The sequence below is a fragment of the Leucoraja erinacea genome, chromosome 9 (assembly GCF_028641065.1).
Source record: "Leucoraja erinacea ecotype New England chromosome 9, Leri_hhj_1, whole genome shotgun sequence".
Lineage (NCBI taxonomy): Eukaryota > Metazoa > Chordata > Chondrichthyes > Rajiformes > Rajidae > Leucoraja > Leucoraja erinaceus.
In genome coordinates, this window is record NC_073385.1 from 24,261,433 (window position 1) to 24,279,603 (window position 18,171).

Genomic DNA, 18,171 nt, shown 5'->3' on the forward strand with positions numbered 1-18,171 from the left:
CGCAATCTGTATGGTTAATCCCCTAGGTGGCACTGCAGCTTCACAATACCGACCGTATTGACCTCACTTCCCCCATATGTGAGAAGAGTAACATTGGTGGGTTTTAATTGCTCTGCGTTCCTCAGATGATTGAACTGTTCCCAAGTCAGAACATTGCATTTCGCGCCGGAGTCGATTTTGATCTCGACTACTTTATTATTCACTGTTACGATGGACATTGGCTCACTATTTTGTACATTTTGTGTACATTTTGTGTGATAATAGAATGCACCTGCAGAACGATTCCATCGACCTTTCGCCTCTCGTCCATGCTGCTATCGGACAAATCGAAAGTGGGCTCAGCCTGCAGCAAATTTATTGGCTGCTTTGTCTGCCCTCAGTTAGGTCGGGATCTGCAACATCTCCAGAAATGGTTTTGCCTTTTACACCCATGGCAAATGTGACCAAAGGCGGGGCACATCTCTCTCTTAACCAAGTGCCCTTCACCACAGTTGTTACATTCTTGAATAAAACGAGCTGCAGGATAATTAACCTGTCTCTGCCTTGTTAATTCTTGCCTGGGTTGACTGGGAGATAAGAAGTGAATGTTCCCAAGCTGTCCTTGGAGTGCCACCTGCTGCTGCCTTCATTGCCTTGGAAACGGAGCTAGAACGCTATCAACACCTACACTGGAATGTATACAACCAACTCCTGCGTTGGAATGTTGTGCCTAAGTGAGCATTTGGGCGTTACAAATCGGCAGCTCATAAGTCTCACAGACTGCGATAACTCTATCCAGAGTTATTGCAGGAGCGTGGACAAGCTTCCTTCTCAGCTTGTCATTTAAAAGACCACATACCAACCGGTCTCTAACAAATTCATCTTTGAGATCGCCAAATCTTCAAGTTTCTGCAGCCTTCTTGATAGCACAAACAAAAGATTCAATAGTTTTGTTCTCATTCTGGTATCTTGAGAAAAATTTCACACATTCGATGAGTAGATTAGCTTGAGGGTCACATAACTGTCTAAACTTTCTCTTGAGACACTCCGGGATGTCCGGCCGGGGTCACGATCGGCGCTCCACCATCGACAGGTTGATGAGGTATTTCCCCAGCATACACAAACTGTTGTGCTCGTTTGAAAGTTTCATCTCCTGCGAGTAGAAGGAGCATACTTGCATGGACCACTGCAGGCTTGTCATGAGAAGTTGCAGCAATGAACACATCATACTGTCGCTCAAAGGTACGCCACCGCTGTCCGTTTCTGCTATAGAAAACGAATAGGTCAGGTTTTCTGAAACCTTCAGCCATGTCTGAGACTATGATAAGCCTTGTAAATAACAGCCAAAGTGAAACTGAAATCCCACTTCTGACACCATGTGCAAAGTACTTATGATACAGAGTCATTATATATCATAACAATTACTTTAATTTGTCTGCATACAAAGACCATCGAGATGAGTACTGTAGGCTCCGAATCGTAAGTTAAAACTTACGTGGGAAATGTGACATGGTTTATGGATCAGGTCGTCAGCAGCAAAACCAGATTGATCAAATCAGCAATACTGTTTGATCTACAGGGATCTCATTGAAACCAACCGAATAATGAAAGGCCTAGATAGAGTGGATGTGGAGAGGATGTTTCCACTTGTGGGAGAATCTAGGACTAGATGGCACAGCCTCAGAATTAAAGGACACACCATTAGAATGGAGGTTGGAAGGAATTTCTTTAGCCAGACGTTGGTTAATCTGTGGAATTCATTGCCAGATGGGGGTGGAGGCCAAGTCATTGGGTATTTTTAAAACTGAGACCGGTAGGGTAGTAGTCAAGAGAATGGGTTTGAGAAGGAAAAATAGATCAGCCATGAGCGAATGATGGAGCAGATTTGATGGGCTGAATTGCTTAATTCTGCTCCGATGTATTACGGTCTTATTTCTATGATTCTGTGAAATTATTTTGAAGGAAAACTGGAGAGTCTTTTATTGGGCAGCATTGATCTCTCAGAAAATAAAACCATTCGTTTTAAAAATCCACTGTTGTTTATTGGAGCTTACTGGGACCAAATTTGTTTCTAAATCACCTGGAAGAAAATTCAATGTTTAAAAATCATTTAAAAAAAATATATTCACCAAGCACAAATATTGAAAGGAATGTAACTTTCCTTCAGTGAGCAAATAAACTGGAGATTCTTGAATTGAAATAAAAGTAGAAAATATTGGAGGTATTCAGCATATCAGGTAGCATCTGTGGAGAAAGAAATAGATTTAACGTTCAACTAAAACAATAAGTAAACAAGTGGATAAGCAAACAAAGAATGACAGATTGGAGACCAAGATTGTTCATGTCACAAATGCTAAGACAGGGTGATGAATGATTGTTATTCAATGATAATCCCTCTGAAGGAGTATGAATAGATTTAGATGAATGAGTTGACAAAGGGAAAAAATAATGCTGTAACTGAGAGGCAGAGTACAGCAGATGCTAGAAATATAAAACAAAAAAGAATGTTTGGAGTATCCAACATATCAAGCAGCATTTGTGGTGAGTGAAAAGTTAAGTGGGTAGATGTCCTTGTCCTTTCAGGTGAGACAGAGGTTCACATGCTCCTCTTCCAACCTGTACATCATCGAAATAAGGCGTTGACTCGGAGATTGTTTCTCTGAACACTTGTGCTTTGTTTACCATGGCCTACTGGATCTCCCAGTTGCTAACCATTTTAACTTCCCTTCCTATTCCCATACTGACCCTTCTGTCCTGGGCCTCCTCCATTACCAGAGTGAGGCCATACACAAACTGGAGGAACAGCATATTCTGCTTTGAGAGCTTACATTCCAACAGGATGAACATTGAATTCTCCAATTTTGGTTAACGACAAAACATCCCCTTCTTAACCCCCCTCCCCCCTTCCCGCTTCCCCTGTGCCCCACTGGATTTGCACCTGTTTTTCCACTCCCCCTTCCACCTACATTCCTTCCTCGTGCTTCACATTTGGCTGCTATCGTTCTTCTATCTTTTCATCCCTGGCCTTTGTCCAACCATCTGCCTACAACTGAACCCCCCCCTCCCCCCGTACCTGTAGTGACAAATTACCTGCCAATTACCTGTCCACTCGCATGTCGCAGTGACATGGAGTCACTGATAAAGCTTGGGTAGCAAGTTTAGGATGTCAACATTTAGCTACAAATCCTGTATCTGACGGTGCAAATGAGGATACATCTTGGCAGATTCATGTGGTCCTCCAGCTACATATGTGCCTTTTCTCAAAAATTGCTTTGTAATCTTAGATGAATAAATAGAATTGAATGCAAAATTACTGCTGATAAGAAGTCTTCTGTATTTTAGCAGCCCATTTCATGAGTGTGAACTTAGCATTGAGCATTTATTGGTGTGGTGTTGAGTTTGTACCATCTTTTTAAGGAAGTCCATCTGGGGAATCTTTTCATCTCTTTCTAAGGCTTGAATGTAATTATATGTGACATTTTTTAAATTCAATATTTTAGGATTTGGATATCACTGGTAAGGTCTGCTTTTTTTATGGGTATCGTACAGCACAGGTTCGATCGTGGTGGAACCTCTGTCCCAGTGCAGACTTGACCCAGTTAGTAATGACTTTGGATAGGGTCTTGTAATATATATTCAACTGTGATTCGTCTCTCTGATTCTTGATATTCTTTGCCCCCTTCTGCCTGGAGATGAAAGTGATGATCCATTTCCTCAAGGATTCTGACATGCTGTCAACTTGAAACATAGTATTGTACACTTCCAGCAGATCTGGGCCCAACCAGTCCCACAGAACCGAGTACACCTCGGACAGTATTCCATCACTTCCATCGTTTTCTTTGTCAGAGGAACAGATGAAGTCTGTTGGCTCCTCCAGCGATAGTGGCTGGTCCTGATGCTCCTGCTTACTGTTGTTTAAAACATTTGGGATAGAAGACAAATATTTCTGAGAGGTTGTACTGTCGGTGTCTTTTTATCATACAGATTGGCGTAGAAGGATTAGCAGATCAATAATATACTGATGTGAACCTAGCCATTGGTGATTTCCCTGTTGGTGGGTACTCTGTGACCATCAGTAGATCACTATAAATACCAATCCATTTAAATGTTCTAGTATAGCGGGGACTCGTAGGAGTCCAGCCAAGAATTAGTCGGAACACAAAGTTGTGTGAACGAAAATATTTATTACTATTACAATGCTGCTCCGTACTCCAACAACAGGCACGGGCGTTGCCCAACCTTAAATACCCCAAAGGATCAACCCCGTCACCTCCAGCTCCCACACCCAGACACCTAACTCCTCCCTCCAGAGCCGAGGGTTCGCTCTGTCCGTGGCCTACCTCCGGGTGCTGCCACCCTAGCATCATATCTGTTACAGCACTGATTTGGATTGTTTCTTTTAACTGTAAGCTCAATATTTTCATGGACAGTGGCCTGCTTGACACATCCTGTTAACTACCCCAAATTTTAACTACCTCCATAACTATCATACAGTGACTACACCAGCTGTAAATTTCACAGCATCAGCTTGCTTTGGTTACTCCAATACCCCAATTCCTTTAATGATCTGCAGACTAAGGCTGGGTTGAGATCTGGATCTGAGTAATGCTGGCAAAAATTAAACCAAACATTGGCAAACAGGTTTTTGATAAGTGCTGATGATGATGCTATTGACAATTGCTTTCTTCACTTTGCAGATCATTGACATATCAGTATTTTTTACAGATGATGAGTGCCCTCAGGTCACTAAGAAACAGTGCTGCAAAGAAAAGAGCCAAATTGAGCAATGGTGCATCTGATATTGAGAGTCCAGATTCCGCCCTTAAACTGGAACTTGGTTTAGATTCCACATCACGTACTTCATCACCTTATACAAGCACATACAGTGAAAGTGACATTTCTTTCATTTCCCCTTTGCCTTGTAGCAAGAAAATTATGTAAGTATAAAAAAATTGAGTTATTCAATATTACTGAGTTTTATCTGCATTTAAATAATAGTCAAATCCACCCATGTTTCAAAGATAACATATTGCTAGTTTTCACAAAGAATATTAGTGAAACGTTGCATTATTAATATGTAATAAATCTTCCTTTATCTTGTTATATTTTACATTTTCTTTCCACTCAAACCATACATTGTCTATATCCCTTCATTATTTCTGTTCTTCATGGATATGACTGAAGAATTGGTAATGTGGCTGATACAACATAGACAACTGACAGATCCAGAAAGCCCTCACTGCATGTTTTTTCCCCCAAGGTTTATAGTTTGTGCACAATAATCCCCCAAAAAATACAATTTAAATATTACATGAACAGAACTCGCCATGCTGGAAAATAATTGCATTCTTAATGTTGAAGTATAAAAATCTATCTACATACTTTTAAAACTGTTTGTGTGTGTGTGTTTGTGTTTGTGGGTGTATGTCAGATTAGATTTTTGTCCTTTGATTCCTTGGTCAGCCAAAGCCACACGCAAAAACGCCGAGATTTTTTCCATTTCGCTAGCCATTTCACTTTTACATTTGCAAATCCACTCCTCATTAAATTTTGTCCCCCCCACAAACGCTGACATTTTTCACATTGCACATTGGCTTGCACTGTCCGTAAATTCCGCGCGTCAACGGCCTGTCGGCCCGCAGGCGCATTGAGGGCGTACGTAGCGTCTCGATAGGCGTACACAGCGTCTCAACGTCATACGCAGCATGTGAACGTCATACGCAGCGTCTCGACGTCGTACGCCTAACGCGTGGCGTTGCGCGATGACGTCAGGCCGCCCCCCGACGTTGCGGGAACATCTGCACTTGGTCTAGTATACTTTTAAAACTGTGTGTGCGAGTGTGTGTGTGTGATTTTGCCTTTGAAACATATCTCCATGAAAACCAGACACCAAAACGGGGAAATTTTCACATATTTCAGTAGAGATTTCCATTGTGATTTTAGAAATCCACTCCTCTGTACATTTGGTACATTATTTTCCTGACTTTTTTAATTAAAATTGTTGACCAATCTGACATTTTTTTTAATCTGACCACTGCCCAGCTGCTGACGTGACAATAACAGTGAAATTTTTACATCTTCTGGTAGAAAATTTCCATATGATTTTAAAAATCCACTCCTCTATACATTTGGTCAATTATTTCCCGAGATATTTACTAAAATTTATCACCAAACTGACATTTTTTTAAAATATAAAGGCTGCCCAGCTGCTGACCTCACAATGCCTTTCCTCGTGGCCCCAGCTCGCTCGTGGCCCCGCCCCCTCCCGCCGCTCTGGATTAATGCAGCTTTTGTCAACGCGCATGCGCAGTTTTCCACGAGGCCTGTTAGCCCACCCACCCCCCGTTCTTCAAAAGGCGCAGCAAGAACGAGAAAGTTCTGCAACAAAGATACTGCAGCTCCGCTCAGCTATAGGATCTTTGTTCTGCAGATCGCGAGGTCAGCGGTGTCACGCGCTGAAGACGTTTCTCCTCGCTGCCCGTGCAGCTTGTTAAGCCACGCCCCTCCCTCCCCCGCCCACCCGCTCACTCTACCGCTGGTTTCCAGAGAGTCAGGCCGGTTCTGTCTCCACTTTTCGCAGCCCACTCACTCGCCCGTCCCCCCCCCCCCCCCCCTCTTCTCACTCCTTCCCTCTCCTCCCTCCTCTCTCTCCCCTCTCCTCTCTACCCGTCACAGTGGACCACCACCTCTCCGTGTCCGCGGCCCGATCCTCTGTAATGCTGGCGGAAGCCACGATCTGCTGGTCCTCCACTGCTTTTGGCAGTCCTCAGCAAAGAGCCTACAGCTCGCTATAGGATCTTTGGTCCTCCGATTGCTCCAGGTTCGCTCGGGCCCCAGCGAGCTGCCTCTCCCCCCCCCCCTTCCCCTCTTTCCCCCCCCTTCCCCTCTCTTCCCCCCCCCCCCCCCCCCCCCTTCCCCTCTTACCCCCCCCCCCCCTCTTCTACCGGAGTCAAGGGATTCAGGGGGAAAGCAGGAACAGGGTACGGATTCTGGATGATCAGTCATGATCATATTGAATGGCGGTGCTGACTCGAAGGGCCGAATGCATCTATTTTCTATGTTTCTAAAATCTTCTACTTTACATGTTCTAAATTCTCCTGGACAAATGCTATCTACCTGGTCTAACTTTTTCGACTAACTAGCATTCATCATATATTTTGGAGCAATTTCAGAAAAGCAATTACTTTGCAAAGAAAATCTAATTTCACAGCTGTAGAAATGATAATATCGTGTGGCAAAGCGGGCCAGTTTTTGATATATAATTCTGAAGTGCTACTTATCAACATAAAAAGCTATGTTATTGTATCTCCTAACATTTGTTAGTCCAAGAATTAATAACTATTCTGCATGGATGAACTTAACATTTTCGTCTTTGGAAATTCCTTGTTCTGTTTTCAAATTGAGGTCACTCTCCTTGGTTTGTATGTGTCTGCTGTGACATTAGACAGATACAGAGCTAATCTAACAGCTCAGAAACTAAAGAGAGTAGAATCTAAAGCAACAAACAATCTGCTGGAGGAAATCGGTGGTTGAGCAGAATCTGTGAATGAAAAGGAATGGTTAATATTTAGCGTCAAAAGCCTGTAACATGACTGACAGAGTGTTTCGACCCAAAACGTCAACCATTTTGTTCCACCCACAGGTGCTGCTTCACCCGCTGATTCCCTCCAGCAGATTATTCCACCGTAATCTTGTGGTTCAATATATTCCGCACTCTACCATTATCATCAAACTTGTGGTTCACTTGATGAAGGCCATGCAGGTGCAGTGTTAACCACTCTTTAAAAAAGAAATGCTGCCATAAAACAAAGTGAAGAAATCCCACAACCAAACAACCAGTTCAATGTTCTGGAATCCTGCCTTATTCATAAATACTGGTTGGTTACTAAGTCAAAGAAGGAGGGGCTCCAAGAACATTCATATCCTTAAAAGCGGTGGGACCTGGCACATATGTGGCGAAGAGGCTGAAATATTAGTTGATTTCAAGAATTCAAGAGATTACGATATATCAAAGGCTATAGTTAAGATATATTCCAAAACTTATTGCGCCTCCAGTATTCAGCATAGCCACAATACTGGCATCTACCAGACAATAGGAAACATTGCCCGGATATGTCCTGTCCAGAAAATAAATGCAACTGGACTCATTCATACCCTATCAGTCTACTGTACATCATCGCACCAGCAATGTGTTTAAAGATACACATTAAAGATATATATATTGACAGTTAGATCACCAAAGGTTTTTCATGCCGATGGCGAATTTCGGTTTTACTGAAATGCCTCAGCAGCAGACATTGATTGTAAAGTCTTGATTTAAACATGGACAGATACGTTTCTACATCAATATCCTGCACCTGTGTTAATTGATCTTCAGTGACCTTGATTGGGGAAACATAGTGGTATGTGATAATCATTTAAAGAAATACTTTTAAGCTAACACCAGTTACTTTAACCACTACATTTGACTGAATGCTTCCTTGAAAATATATCTTAAAACATTTCAATGATTTTTCAAACTTTTTGATTTGAGGTTTATTGCAATTTCTGTAGGTCTGATGGTTGTGTTCAGATAGGATCTAAAGCATGCCATGGTCGCATGCCATCAGGAAAGTCCAAGCTGCCTCCAGTGGAATACAACTCCAACTCAGGTACTGCTACCGAAATTTATTTTCTGCTTTCAAAATTGTAAAGCAAACCAAAAGTGCTTTTACAAATAAATGTTTAATGATTTAATTACTGTACCACTTCATTCAATTCAAGAAATACTGCAAATGATCAGAAAGCTCACATTCTATATATTCATTTGTTCACATACCCATTTCTTAGAAACTTAAGCTCTGTATTTAATCTAAGCTAATTAAGGATCAGACAAACTACTCTTGTTGCAACTTGCTGAATTTTATGCTCGAGTTCTCCCTATAAAATTGCATATGTTGAAATGGCACCCAATCTAGACTTTCCCTCTTTCTGACAGGCCGATAAAGTTACATCTGACGCTTTGGTGTGTATGTACATATTTCAGTTTTTATAAATAGCTTGCATTTCACTTCTAGCCCATTTTATTTGCATCCTATCCACATGCTTTGGAGCTAGCCTCATTCATCTATTTGACCTTTCTTCACAGGATCTGCATATTGTATTGACAAGAAAATACTAAATGATGGTACATCATTAGGATCTTGCTCGATTGGCCAGGTGGGCTGAGGAATAGTTGATGGAATTTAGTACAGAGAAATGTGAGGTGTTGCATTTTGGGATTTTGTCCAACAAAGGCAGGATCTACACAATGAATGATAAGCCTCTGGGAAGTGTTGTAGAGCAGAGCGAATCTAGGAGTACAGGTGCATGGTTCCTTGAAGGTTGAGTTGCAGGTAGATAAGGTGGTTAAAAAGGCTTTTGGCACATTGGCCTTCATCAGTCAGAGTATTGAGTTTAGACGTTGGGAGCTCATGTTGCAGTTGTATAAGACATTGGTGAGACCGCATTTAGAGTATTGTGTTAATTCTGGGCATCATATTATAGGAAAGATATTGTCAAGCTCTGAAAGAGTTCAGAGAAGATTTATGAGGATGTTGCCAGGACTAGAGGGTCTGAGCTATCGGGAGAGGTTGAGTAGGCTCTATTCCTTGGAATACAGGAGGATGAGGGGTGATCTAATAGAGGTGTATAAAATCATGAGAGGAATAAATCGGGTAGATGCATAAAATCTCTTGCCAGAATGGGGGAATCGAGGACCAGAGGACAAGGGTTCAAAGTGAAGGGAAAAAGATTTAATAGGAATCTGAGATGCAACTTTTTCACACAAAGGGTGGTGAGTGTATGGAACAAGTTGCCAGAGGAGGTAGTTAAGGCTGGGACTATCCCAAAGTTTAAGAAACAGTTAGACAGGTACATGGATAGGACAAGTTTGGAGGGCTATGGACCAAAAGCAGGCTGGTGGGTCTAGTGTAGCTGGGACATGTTGGCCGGTGTGGGCAACTTGGGCCAAAGGGCCTGTTTCCACACTGTATCACTCTATAACTCCCTATGACTCTACATGATTTTCCTGTGTTTGCTTTTTCTAACTTCTTTTGGTTCTCATACTTCATTTATTTGCGCTTAATTAGCATCAATCAGTGTTTTGCAAGAATGACGGGAATCTCACTTTTCTTGGCATTGAAGAGCATTTTTATCCACTGGGCTCTCAAAGCTAGTTTCCATTTGCTCTCATTACTTCTGCTGGAGTTAATTTTTTACTTGTGTATGAAGGAACTGCAGATGCCAGTTTAAACCAAAGTTAGACACGAAATGCTGGAGTAACTCAGCAGGACAGGCAGCATCTCCAGCAGTTACTCCAGCATTTTATGTCTATCTTTAATTTTTTACTTCATTACTAAGAGACTACAATATACTTGGGTCACACAAGCATAACACTTTTCAAATGTTGCCATTCATAATATGGGGTTGAATTGTGATTTCATGAAGATTTCAATTTATTTAGATCTTTAACTCTTGCACTTTAGAGAATTGGTATAAATGTGGCATTTAGAAATTATTTGGTGCAAAAGCCCATTTAGTCCATTGTACTGATGGCCCAAAAAAAACAGTTATACTTTCAAATCTCACTCCCCAGCTTTTGGTCTGAGGTATTATATAGTACAACATTTAAATAACCTTAAAATAACAAAATGTTACTATCCCGACAATCTTCCCGGGCAGGAAGTACAGACCTACCAATATCTGGATTAAATAATTTCTCCTCAGCTCTTCTTTAATTCTTCTGATGGAAGTATTGCCAGTGGAAAGATTAGACTTGCCTACATGATTGTTAGCATGTTTACCAAAGTTGTTATGGGCAGATGCATCACAAAACATAGATTAGTGAGGCACAAGATACAGCAAATGCTGTAATCTGGTGCAATAAACAACCTGCTGGGAAAATGCTGCTGGTCAAACAGCATGTGTTAGGGGGAAGGAATTGACGACGTTTCGGGTTGAAACCTTGCATCGGGACTAAGAGGGGAGCAGGAAGATAGCAAGTATTAAAAGAAAAAGAGGGGGAGAGGCGAGGCGGGAGCTAGTTGGTGACTAGTGGACAGAGGGGATAGCCAAGTTGGGGAGAGGGAGGGTGGAGTTGGGAGATAGAGGCAGGTGGAGGCAGACAGAAGAAAAAAAAAGATGCCGGCCAGGTGAGAGGAAAGGGCACAAAACTGGGAGGTCCGGAGAAGATGGGGAGAAGAGAGGGAAGAGAAAATCACACTGGAGATGAGGGAGACCTGAAATTTTAAAAATCACTGCTCATACCAATGAATTGTGGACTACACAGGCAGAACATGAAGTGTTCTTCCTCTAGTTGTGAGATGGAGAAAGCTGAGGAAGGATAGATCGGTGTTGGAATATAAAGGGGAATTGGTATGGCATACAACTGTGGCCATTCTGCAAATGCATAGAATTTGTAAGAATGAGAAAAATATTTTTCTTGTGCTGTAATAATTTGGAGTGAAAAATAGCCTTAAAAGTTGCCTGTATCAATACGTAATCTTTCCTTTAAAAAATACAGGAGCGACCTTCCATGATAGAACCACCTCTGATGTGAGTATTGTTGGACAACGCATGACTTATGGAAATGGAATCTCATATTTGGAAGAGGAGAAACAAAATGAAATGTCTCAGGTTGCCTCAAAATTGCAATCCAAAGAGCATCAAAAAAATATCAGTAATAAACCTGCAAAAGGTTAGTCTAACTATGCCACTTATTTTGATTCAAATAATTGTTTGGCTATTTTATCAATACTTAAATATGTCCAAGTACAGATGATACAAATATATTGATGATCAGTTTGAAGAAACCCCCCAACCCAAAACGTCTATCCATTCCCTCGACAGATGTTGCCTGACCAGCTGAGTAGCTCCAGATCTTTGTGTTTTGCTCAGGCTGCCAGCATCTGCAGATGCTTATGTCTGTATTCATATCAATATCTGGCAATTAATAATTTTAACAAATAATTAGTACAAAATAGTATTATTACATCAGTATTTGTGATAGCAAAACTATTCTTAATTCATGTTGTTGCTCTTATGCATGGACATTTTGGATTATGGAAACAATAGATTTTAAAAGCAACATTGTTCAACTGTGCACATTATGTCCTTTTAACATACTAATTGTATCTCGAATTATAGGATCTACCATCAACATGCAACAAGTGGCTAATCACGAGATCAATTCGGGAAATGAACTCCACGAGGACTCTGTGGTGATAGTAGGAAAAGGTCAATACATTGAGCATTGTATTTTTTCTTGTTCCTCCTATGCCTAAGTGAAAAATCTTTCAATTCCATTCAATGTAAGTCCTTCATGGCATGAAATTGTCAGAGCTGAGCTACACAGTCTGGATTGTCATTATTTCCAAACCTTTAATACTGTGAAAATACTGTAACAATTCATTTTTCACCTGATTAAGTATTTTTGTGCTGCTATTTATAGATGTAAAATTCATTTTGGTTTAATAATGTCCATTGCAATTTCCAAAATAAGGAAGTTCTTTGTAATTCTTTTGCTGCATTAGGTGTCTTTGGAGGTCCCCGGTCAGTTCCTGTAGCACACAACCAAGCTATCACCCCATCTAATGGTGGGGATGATATGTGTGACCGAAGGCCAGCAATGGATCTTCCTTCAGGAATCTATGGAAGGGCTGTACATCAGAATAGTCAAACTGATCTTGATAATGTAGAAAGTGAAAGAGAGGTAATTATTTTAAACTGATAGTTGGGAAGTGATCTTAAATGCACATTTCTGAACCATTCTCAGTTCAGATATAATGCTGTGCTAATTTAGTTCAAATGTTCCCTCACTACACTGGCATGACTTATTTTAAGACCAAATTAATTGCTTGTGAGCATTGCTATTTTTAATTAATTTCTAGTCAAATCTTTAATAATTATTTAATAATGTATAAGCATGCCTGGAAGGGACTAATTTATTTTAAACATGTTATAGTTGATGAAATTATACATTACCATGAAATGATACAACTTTACCATGAAATGATACAACTTTACCCAGTGCAAATCCCAAGATTTGGAAATTGTATTCTTTCTGGTAATCTTTCCAACTAGTTTGTGTTAACATATCTGCGGATGTTAACAAATATATCACAATACATCAAATTGAGCTAGATTTTGCTGTCAATCTAATGCACGATCTAACGGCACTAACCATTATTTATGATTCGGTAACTTCAGTTGAGGGGACAGATGCATTCATGATTGAACACAGAAATTTAAAAGTTGCTTTCCCAGTTGCTTCACCAAAAATTTATCAGAAAAGGAATCATGCTGTCAGCCACAAAATAGATTTGCATTAAATGGTAGGCTTGATATAGATTATTGAATGATACAAGATGTATAGTATGATACATAGAAAGATATATTTGAATATAATCATTTGAAATCTAAACACCCAGTTGTGGTGTAAAACGTTTTAAATTTGTCCATCAAAATAGTAGTAGGAACAGGAGTAGACCATTTGGCCTCTCGAGCCTACTCTCCCATTAAGAAAGATCAAAGTTGGTCTTCCAATTTGCATACCACTTTTCTCCCCGATTCCCACTTCCTTTCTCATTTATTGTCCAGAAATCTATCAGTGTATTAAATACATTTAGAGTCTCCATAACCCACTGGGGTAGAGTACTCCAAAGATTCAAGTGAAAAATAAGTGAGAAATAATTTTCACTTTTCAACCCTGAATGGCCTCTCCCTTATTCCTTCCAGAACACTATTTCTAGACTCCTTTACAAGGGGAAATATCCTACTTGCACTTACCCAGTTGAGTCCTTACTTTCCCACTTGTATCCAGTCTTTTTCTCTCCAAGCTTTTCTATATTACTGAACATGAAACTAAACACACCTGCTAGACGTCAGTTTACATTTTATTTTATTTCTTATACTGCTTGTTTTGCATCTTTTAGTCTAATTGGTTAAAAACATAAAGTTGCTTGCACAATTTTCGAGAGTCCTGATTGCTCTATACATTCTCTCATTATTGGTGACTTACCAAATAAAAAATAAAGGCCTACATGTTCAGGGATTAAGGTTAAGGTTAGTGGGTGTAAAATCTCCTGCTGTAGCAAGTCACAATTATTAGTTAAATTTAATATTCTGAATCAATTTCTATAGTAAAGACAGTCAATTATCATGGATAATGGGTTTCAGTTAAGTAAATGTATTTTTTGTTAAATATGTATACTTGCATAAACACTAACATAATAGTTATTGAACTGCTCCCTTCATAGGGCATAAATGATCTAAATGCACTATTTAAAGAAATATGAGTCCTATTCTATCTCTCTCTACCTTCCCACCCACTCCACCCCACAATATCCAGGAACATTTAATCCAGCATTGCAATACCATATCATTTTACCAAATTTGCCATGATCACTTTGCTCTCTAGGGCCTTCTATGTTTCAATTTTCCTGCTTTTATACCACATTGATGAAACTTTGTTTTAACTACTTAAGATTTCTCTAAATTACTCTGAGAGTATCTTTGGGTGAACAGGTTATTGCATGTTTTTGTCTTCAAAAGATCTCCATGTCAAAATCAGCTCGGAATAAAATGAAGCAAAGGAAACAGGCAGGTGCTCAACAGTGTCAAGCGGAAGAACAAAAAAAACATAATTCCAAAGATCCTGTAAAAAGGGAAGAAGGATTACATGAAAGATTAAGGCCTACAGATCCAGACAAAGCTGGAACTGAAAGTAAGATTGCTATGCCAGTCAACTACTGTTGTTTTTGTCATCAACCAATTTTTCTGTATTCGTATCAAAGTGTATTCGATTATTTCAATCATCTTCAGGCAATTCTTTGTTCTACACTAGCTTGTTTATTGAGATTTTAGTTATGTATTGTGACCAATCGAAAGAAAGGGGAAAGTCGATAATAATACATTTTGTTGCTCCGAAACTTCGTTAGCATGGCAGAGTGATTTGAAAGCGGTGTAATAATGGTGATAATGACTTTTTGATGAGAGGAATAGTTGTAAATTGGACATTGATTGCACGCTTATGTCATTGTGTATTATTGCAAAGCTGATATATATAGAGGAATATTTGTAAGTTTTTAAATTCAAAGAATTTCTCATCAGATTTTTAACCAGATAGCTTTTATCTTTTTAATTTAGGGTTGGATATTGGTGGTGAAGTTTTCCTTACATTGAAAACTGATTCTTCACCTGTGGAAGTATCTACTCCAAATCCTTCACAATTCAAACATTGCAGCAGTGTGAAGAAAAGTCAAGTTTCCTGCTCACCAAATTCTGGTAAGTAGATGTTCAATCTAAAGGTTATAATCTAGAGGTAATTGCATTGGGGGACCAGGCCTCTCCTGTGTGACAAGGACCCAACGGGTCTCACTTGGTCTAGTAAGTCAATAAAAGCAAAACAATTATGACTTTCATACTTGAGCAAAACACAAGTTCTGGAGGGATAGATGATCTATTCCCTCCACAGACGCTGTCTGACTCGCTGAGGTACTCCAACACTTTGTATTTTTCTCAAGCTTTCAGCATCTGCACTTCCATGTGTTTCTACTGTCAAACTTGTCATTTTCTTAAACTGGCGGCATGAATATACAAAATATTGTCTCGGTGATGAGTTTCCCTTCCATTGAATGCCACTGCATGTTTTAATTCAATAATCGCTTGTGTTGTCACATCAATCTCTCAATTTCTAAATTCTACCCAAGTTGTAAAATGAACCTCACTGAGTTGCAGATAATCCCGACAAGAAAGTGGAAAAGGATGTTCATTCATATCTGGGGGGTGGGGGGGACTGTTAAATTATTCATTTATTTGGGGGCATCTGGGCCTCGTTGGTAGTAATTACATTTGTTTTCCATCTCTAATTGAGTTGGTATTATGTTATGATCAGATTTTTTGAAAAACTTCTGGTGAGGGAGTTTAAGATATAGACAATATGAAGAGATGGAGGTATCTTTCCAAGTCAGTACAGTGTACATTTTGTAGATTATATACTGCGGTCATTTTGTGCTAATGATGGAGGAAATTAATATTTAAAATGGTGAATGATGCAATAGTCAAGTAGGCAGTTTTGGCATGAATGATGTGGACCTCTTAGAAACATAGAAACATAAAAATGGTTGCAGGAGTAGGCCATTCGGCCCCATCGAGCCTCCACCGCCATTCAATATGATCATGGCTGATCATCCAACTCGGTATCCTGTACCTGCCTTCTCTCCATACCCCCTGATCCCTTTAGCCACAAGGGCCACATCTAACTTCCTCTTAAATACAGCCAATTAACTGGCCTCAATTACCTTCTGTGGCAGAGAATTCCAGAGATTCACCACTCTCTGTGTGAAAAATGTTTTCCTCGTTTCGGTCCTAAAAGATTTCCCCCTTATCCTTAAACTGTGACCCCTTGTTCTGGTCTTCCCCAACATCGGGAACAATCTTCCTGCATCTAGCCTGTCCAACCCCTTAAGAATTTTGTACGTTTCTGTAAGATCCCCCCTCAATCTTCTAAATTCTAGCGAGTACATGACGAGTCTATCCAGTCTTTCTTCATATGAAAGTCCTGACATCCCAGGAATCAGTCTGGTGAACCTTCTCTGTACTCCCTCTATGGCAAGAATGTCTTGAATTTTGTTGGAGCTTTGCTTAAACAGGCACGTTGATCTTGAGGTCCAAGTCCATAGCTCCTTGAAAGTGGCTACACAAATAGATAGTGGTAAAAAAGACCTATGTTATGCTTCATAGATCAGGGGTTTGGGTATAAGAATCAGAAAGTCATGTAGCATCTTTATAGGACTGATTATGCTGAATTTGGAGTATTGCGTGCAGTTCTGAGAAGGATGTGGAAACTTTGGAGAGGGTGCAGAAGAGATTGGTCAGAATGCTGCCTTGATAAGCATGTGGTGTGCAGGGAATGGGAGGATAATGATCTGCAGATAGAGGAGATTAGTTTATCTTAACATCATGTTCAGAATGGACATTGTGGATTGAAGGACCTGTTCCTGCTCCATGGTTTTACGGAGAGTATTCTAACATTCTTGACTTGTAGATAGTGTTAAGGCATTGAATGGTCTGGAGGTAAGTATTCACTGCAAGATATTCAGTCTCTGACCTGTGCTTGTGCCACAGTATATGTGTGATGGTTCCAGACGATTTTCTGATCAGTGGTGACTCCACGATGTTGATGGTAGTGATGCCATTGAATGTCACCTCTCCCCTTTTGCAGCAACTTAAAATGTGTTTGATTTCTAACATTTTTCAGTCCTAATGAAAAGTTATATATTTTTGGAAAAATTAATAGATATATAGATAGATATTATCGTTGAAAACATTAGCGATGCAGTGGTGCTGGTTTCCGACGGGCACGGTGACGGACGCACCACACATCTCTGTCCTCCATGCAGCTGGCAAGCTCCTCTCTTGTCTCTACACATGCGTCTTCCATCAACGTCTTCAGCATCGTCTTGATTGGCCGTCCCGGGTCACGTCTTTTAAAGTTTAAAATTAAAGTCAATATAAAACTAATCTAACTTGGACAGTAGAAAATGGGAGGGAGTTAACTATGTTTTAATGTAACTTAAACTCTTACGGTAATTTGACAGCACGTTTGATTATTTTGTGAAAATAAAAAAATGCTGATGTTGGAAACAAAAACAAAAAACAAAAAAGAGCTTAACATCTGTAGTCGGAAAGTTACGAGAGAGTATTCTGAGGGATAGGATATTCAGGCATTTGGATGGACAAGGGCTGTTTAGGGATAGTCCGCATGGTTTTGTACGTGGGAGGTCGTGTCTCACAAATCTGTTTTTTGAAGACGTGACCATAAAGGTACATGAGGGCAGAGCTGTAGATGTATATATGGACTTCTATGCAAAGCATTCTCTGGAAGGTGAGATCCTGTGGGATCCAAGGAGAAAGCTGAATGGATAGAAAATTGGCTTCATGGAAGGAAGCAGAGGATGATGGTGGAAGGTTACTTCGCAAACTGGTGGCCTGTGACCAGTGGTGTGCCTCAGGGTTCGGCGCTGGGCCTGTTACTGTTTGTTAGCTATATCAATGATTTGGATGAAAACATACCTGGCTAGATTAACAAGTTTACTGATGAAACAAAAGTGGGTGGTTTTGCAGATAGTGAAGATGGTGTGAAAAATCGCAGCAGGATCTTGATCGATTGGC

The 18,171-nt window shown here is 40.2% G+C and overlaps 1 protein-coding gene across 1 annotated transcript in view; it reads left to right on the forward strand.

Annotated features, from left to right (window-relative positions):
• Positions 1–18,171, forward strand: part of LOC129700139 (TOG array regulator of axonemal microtubules protein 1) — a 97,453-nt gene that overhangs the window by 47,868 nt on the left and 31,414 nt on the right. Inside the window, exons 6-12 of the mRNA XM_055640367.1 lie at positions 4,705–4,916; positions 8,533–8,630; positions 11,522–11,695; positions 12,145–12,234; positions 12,531–12,709; positions 14,551–14,722; positions 15,145–15,282. Coding sequence (XP_055496342.1) covers positions 4,705–4,916; positions 8,533–8,630; positions 11,522–11,695; positions 12,145–12,234; positions 12,531–12,709; positions 14,551–14,722; positions 15,145–15,282 — 1,063 coding nt within the window. The remainder of the gene's footprint in view (positions 1–4,704; positions 4,917–8,532; positions 8,631–11,521; positions 11,696–12,144; positions 12,235–12,530; positions 12,710–14,550; positions 14,723–15,144; positions 15,283–18,171) is intronic.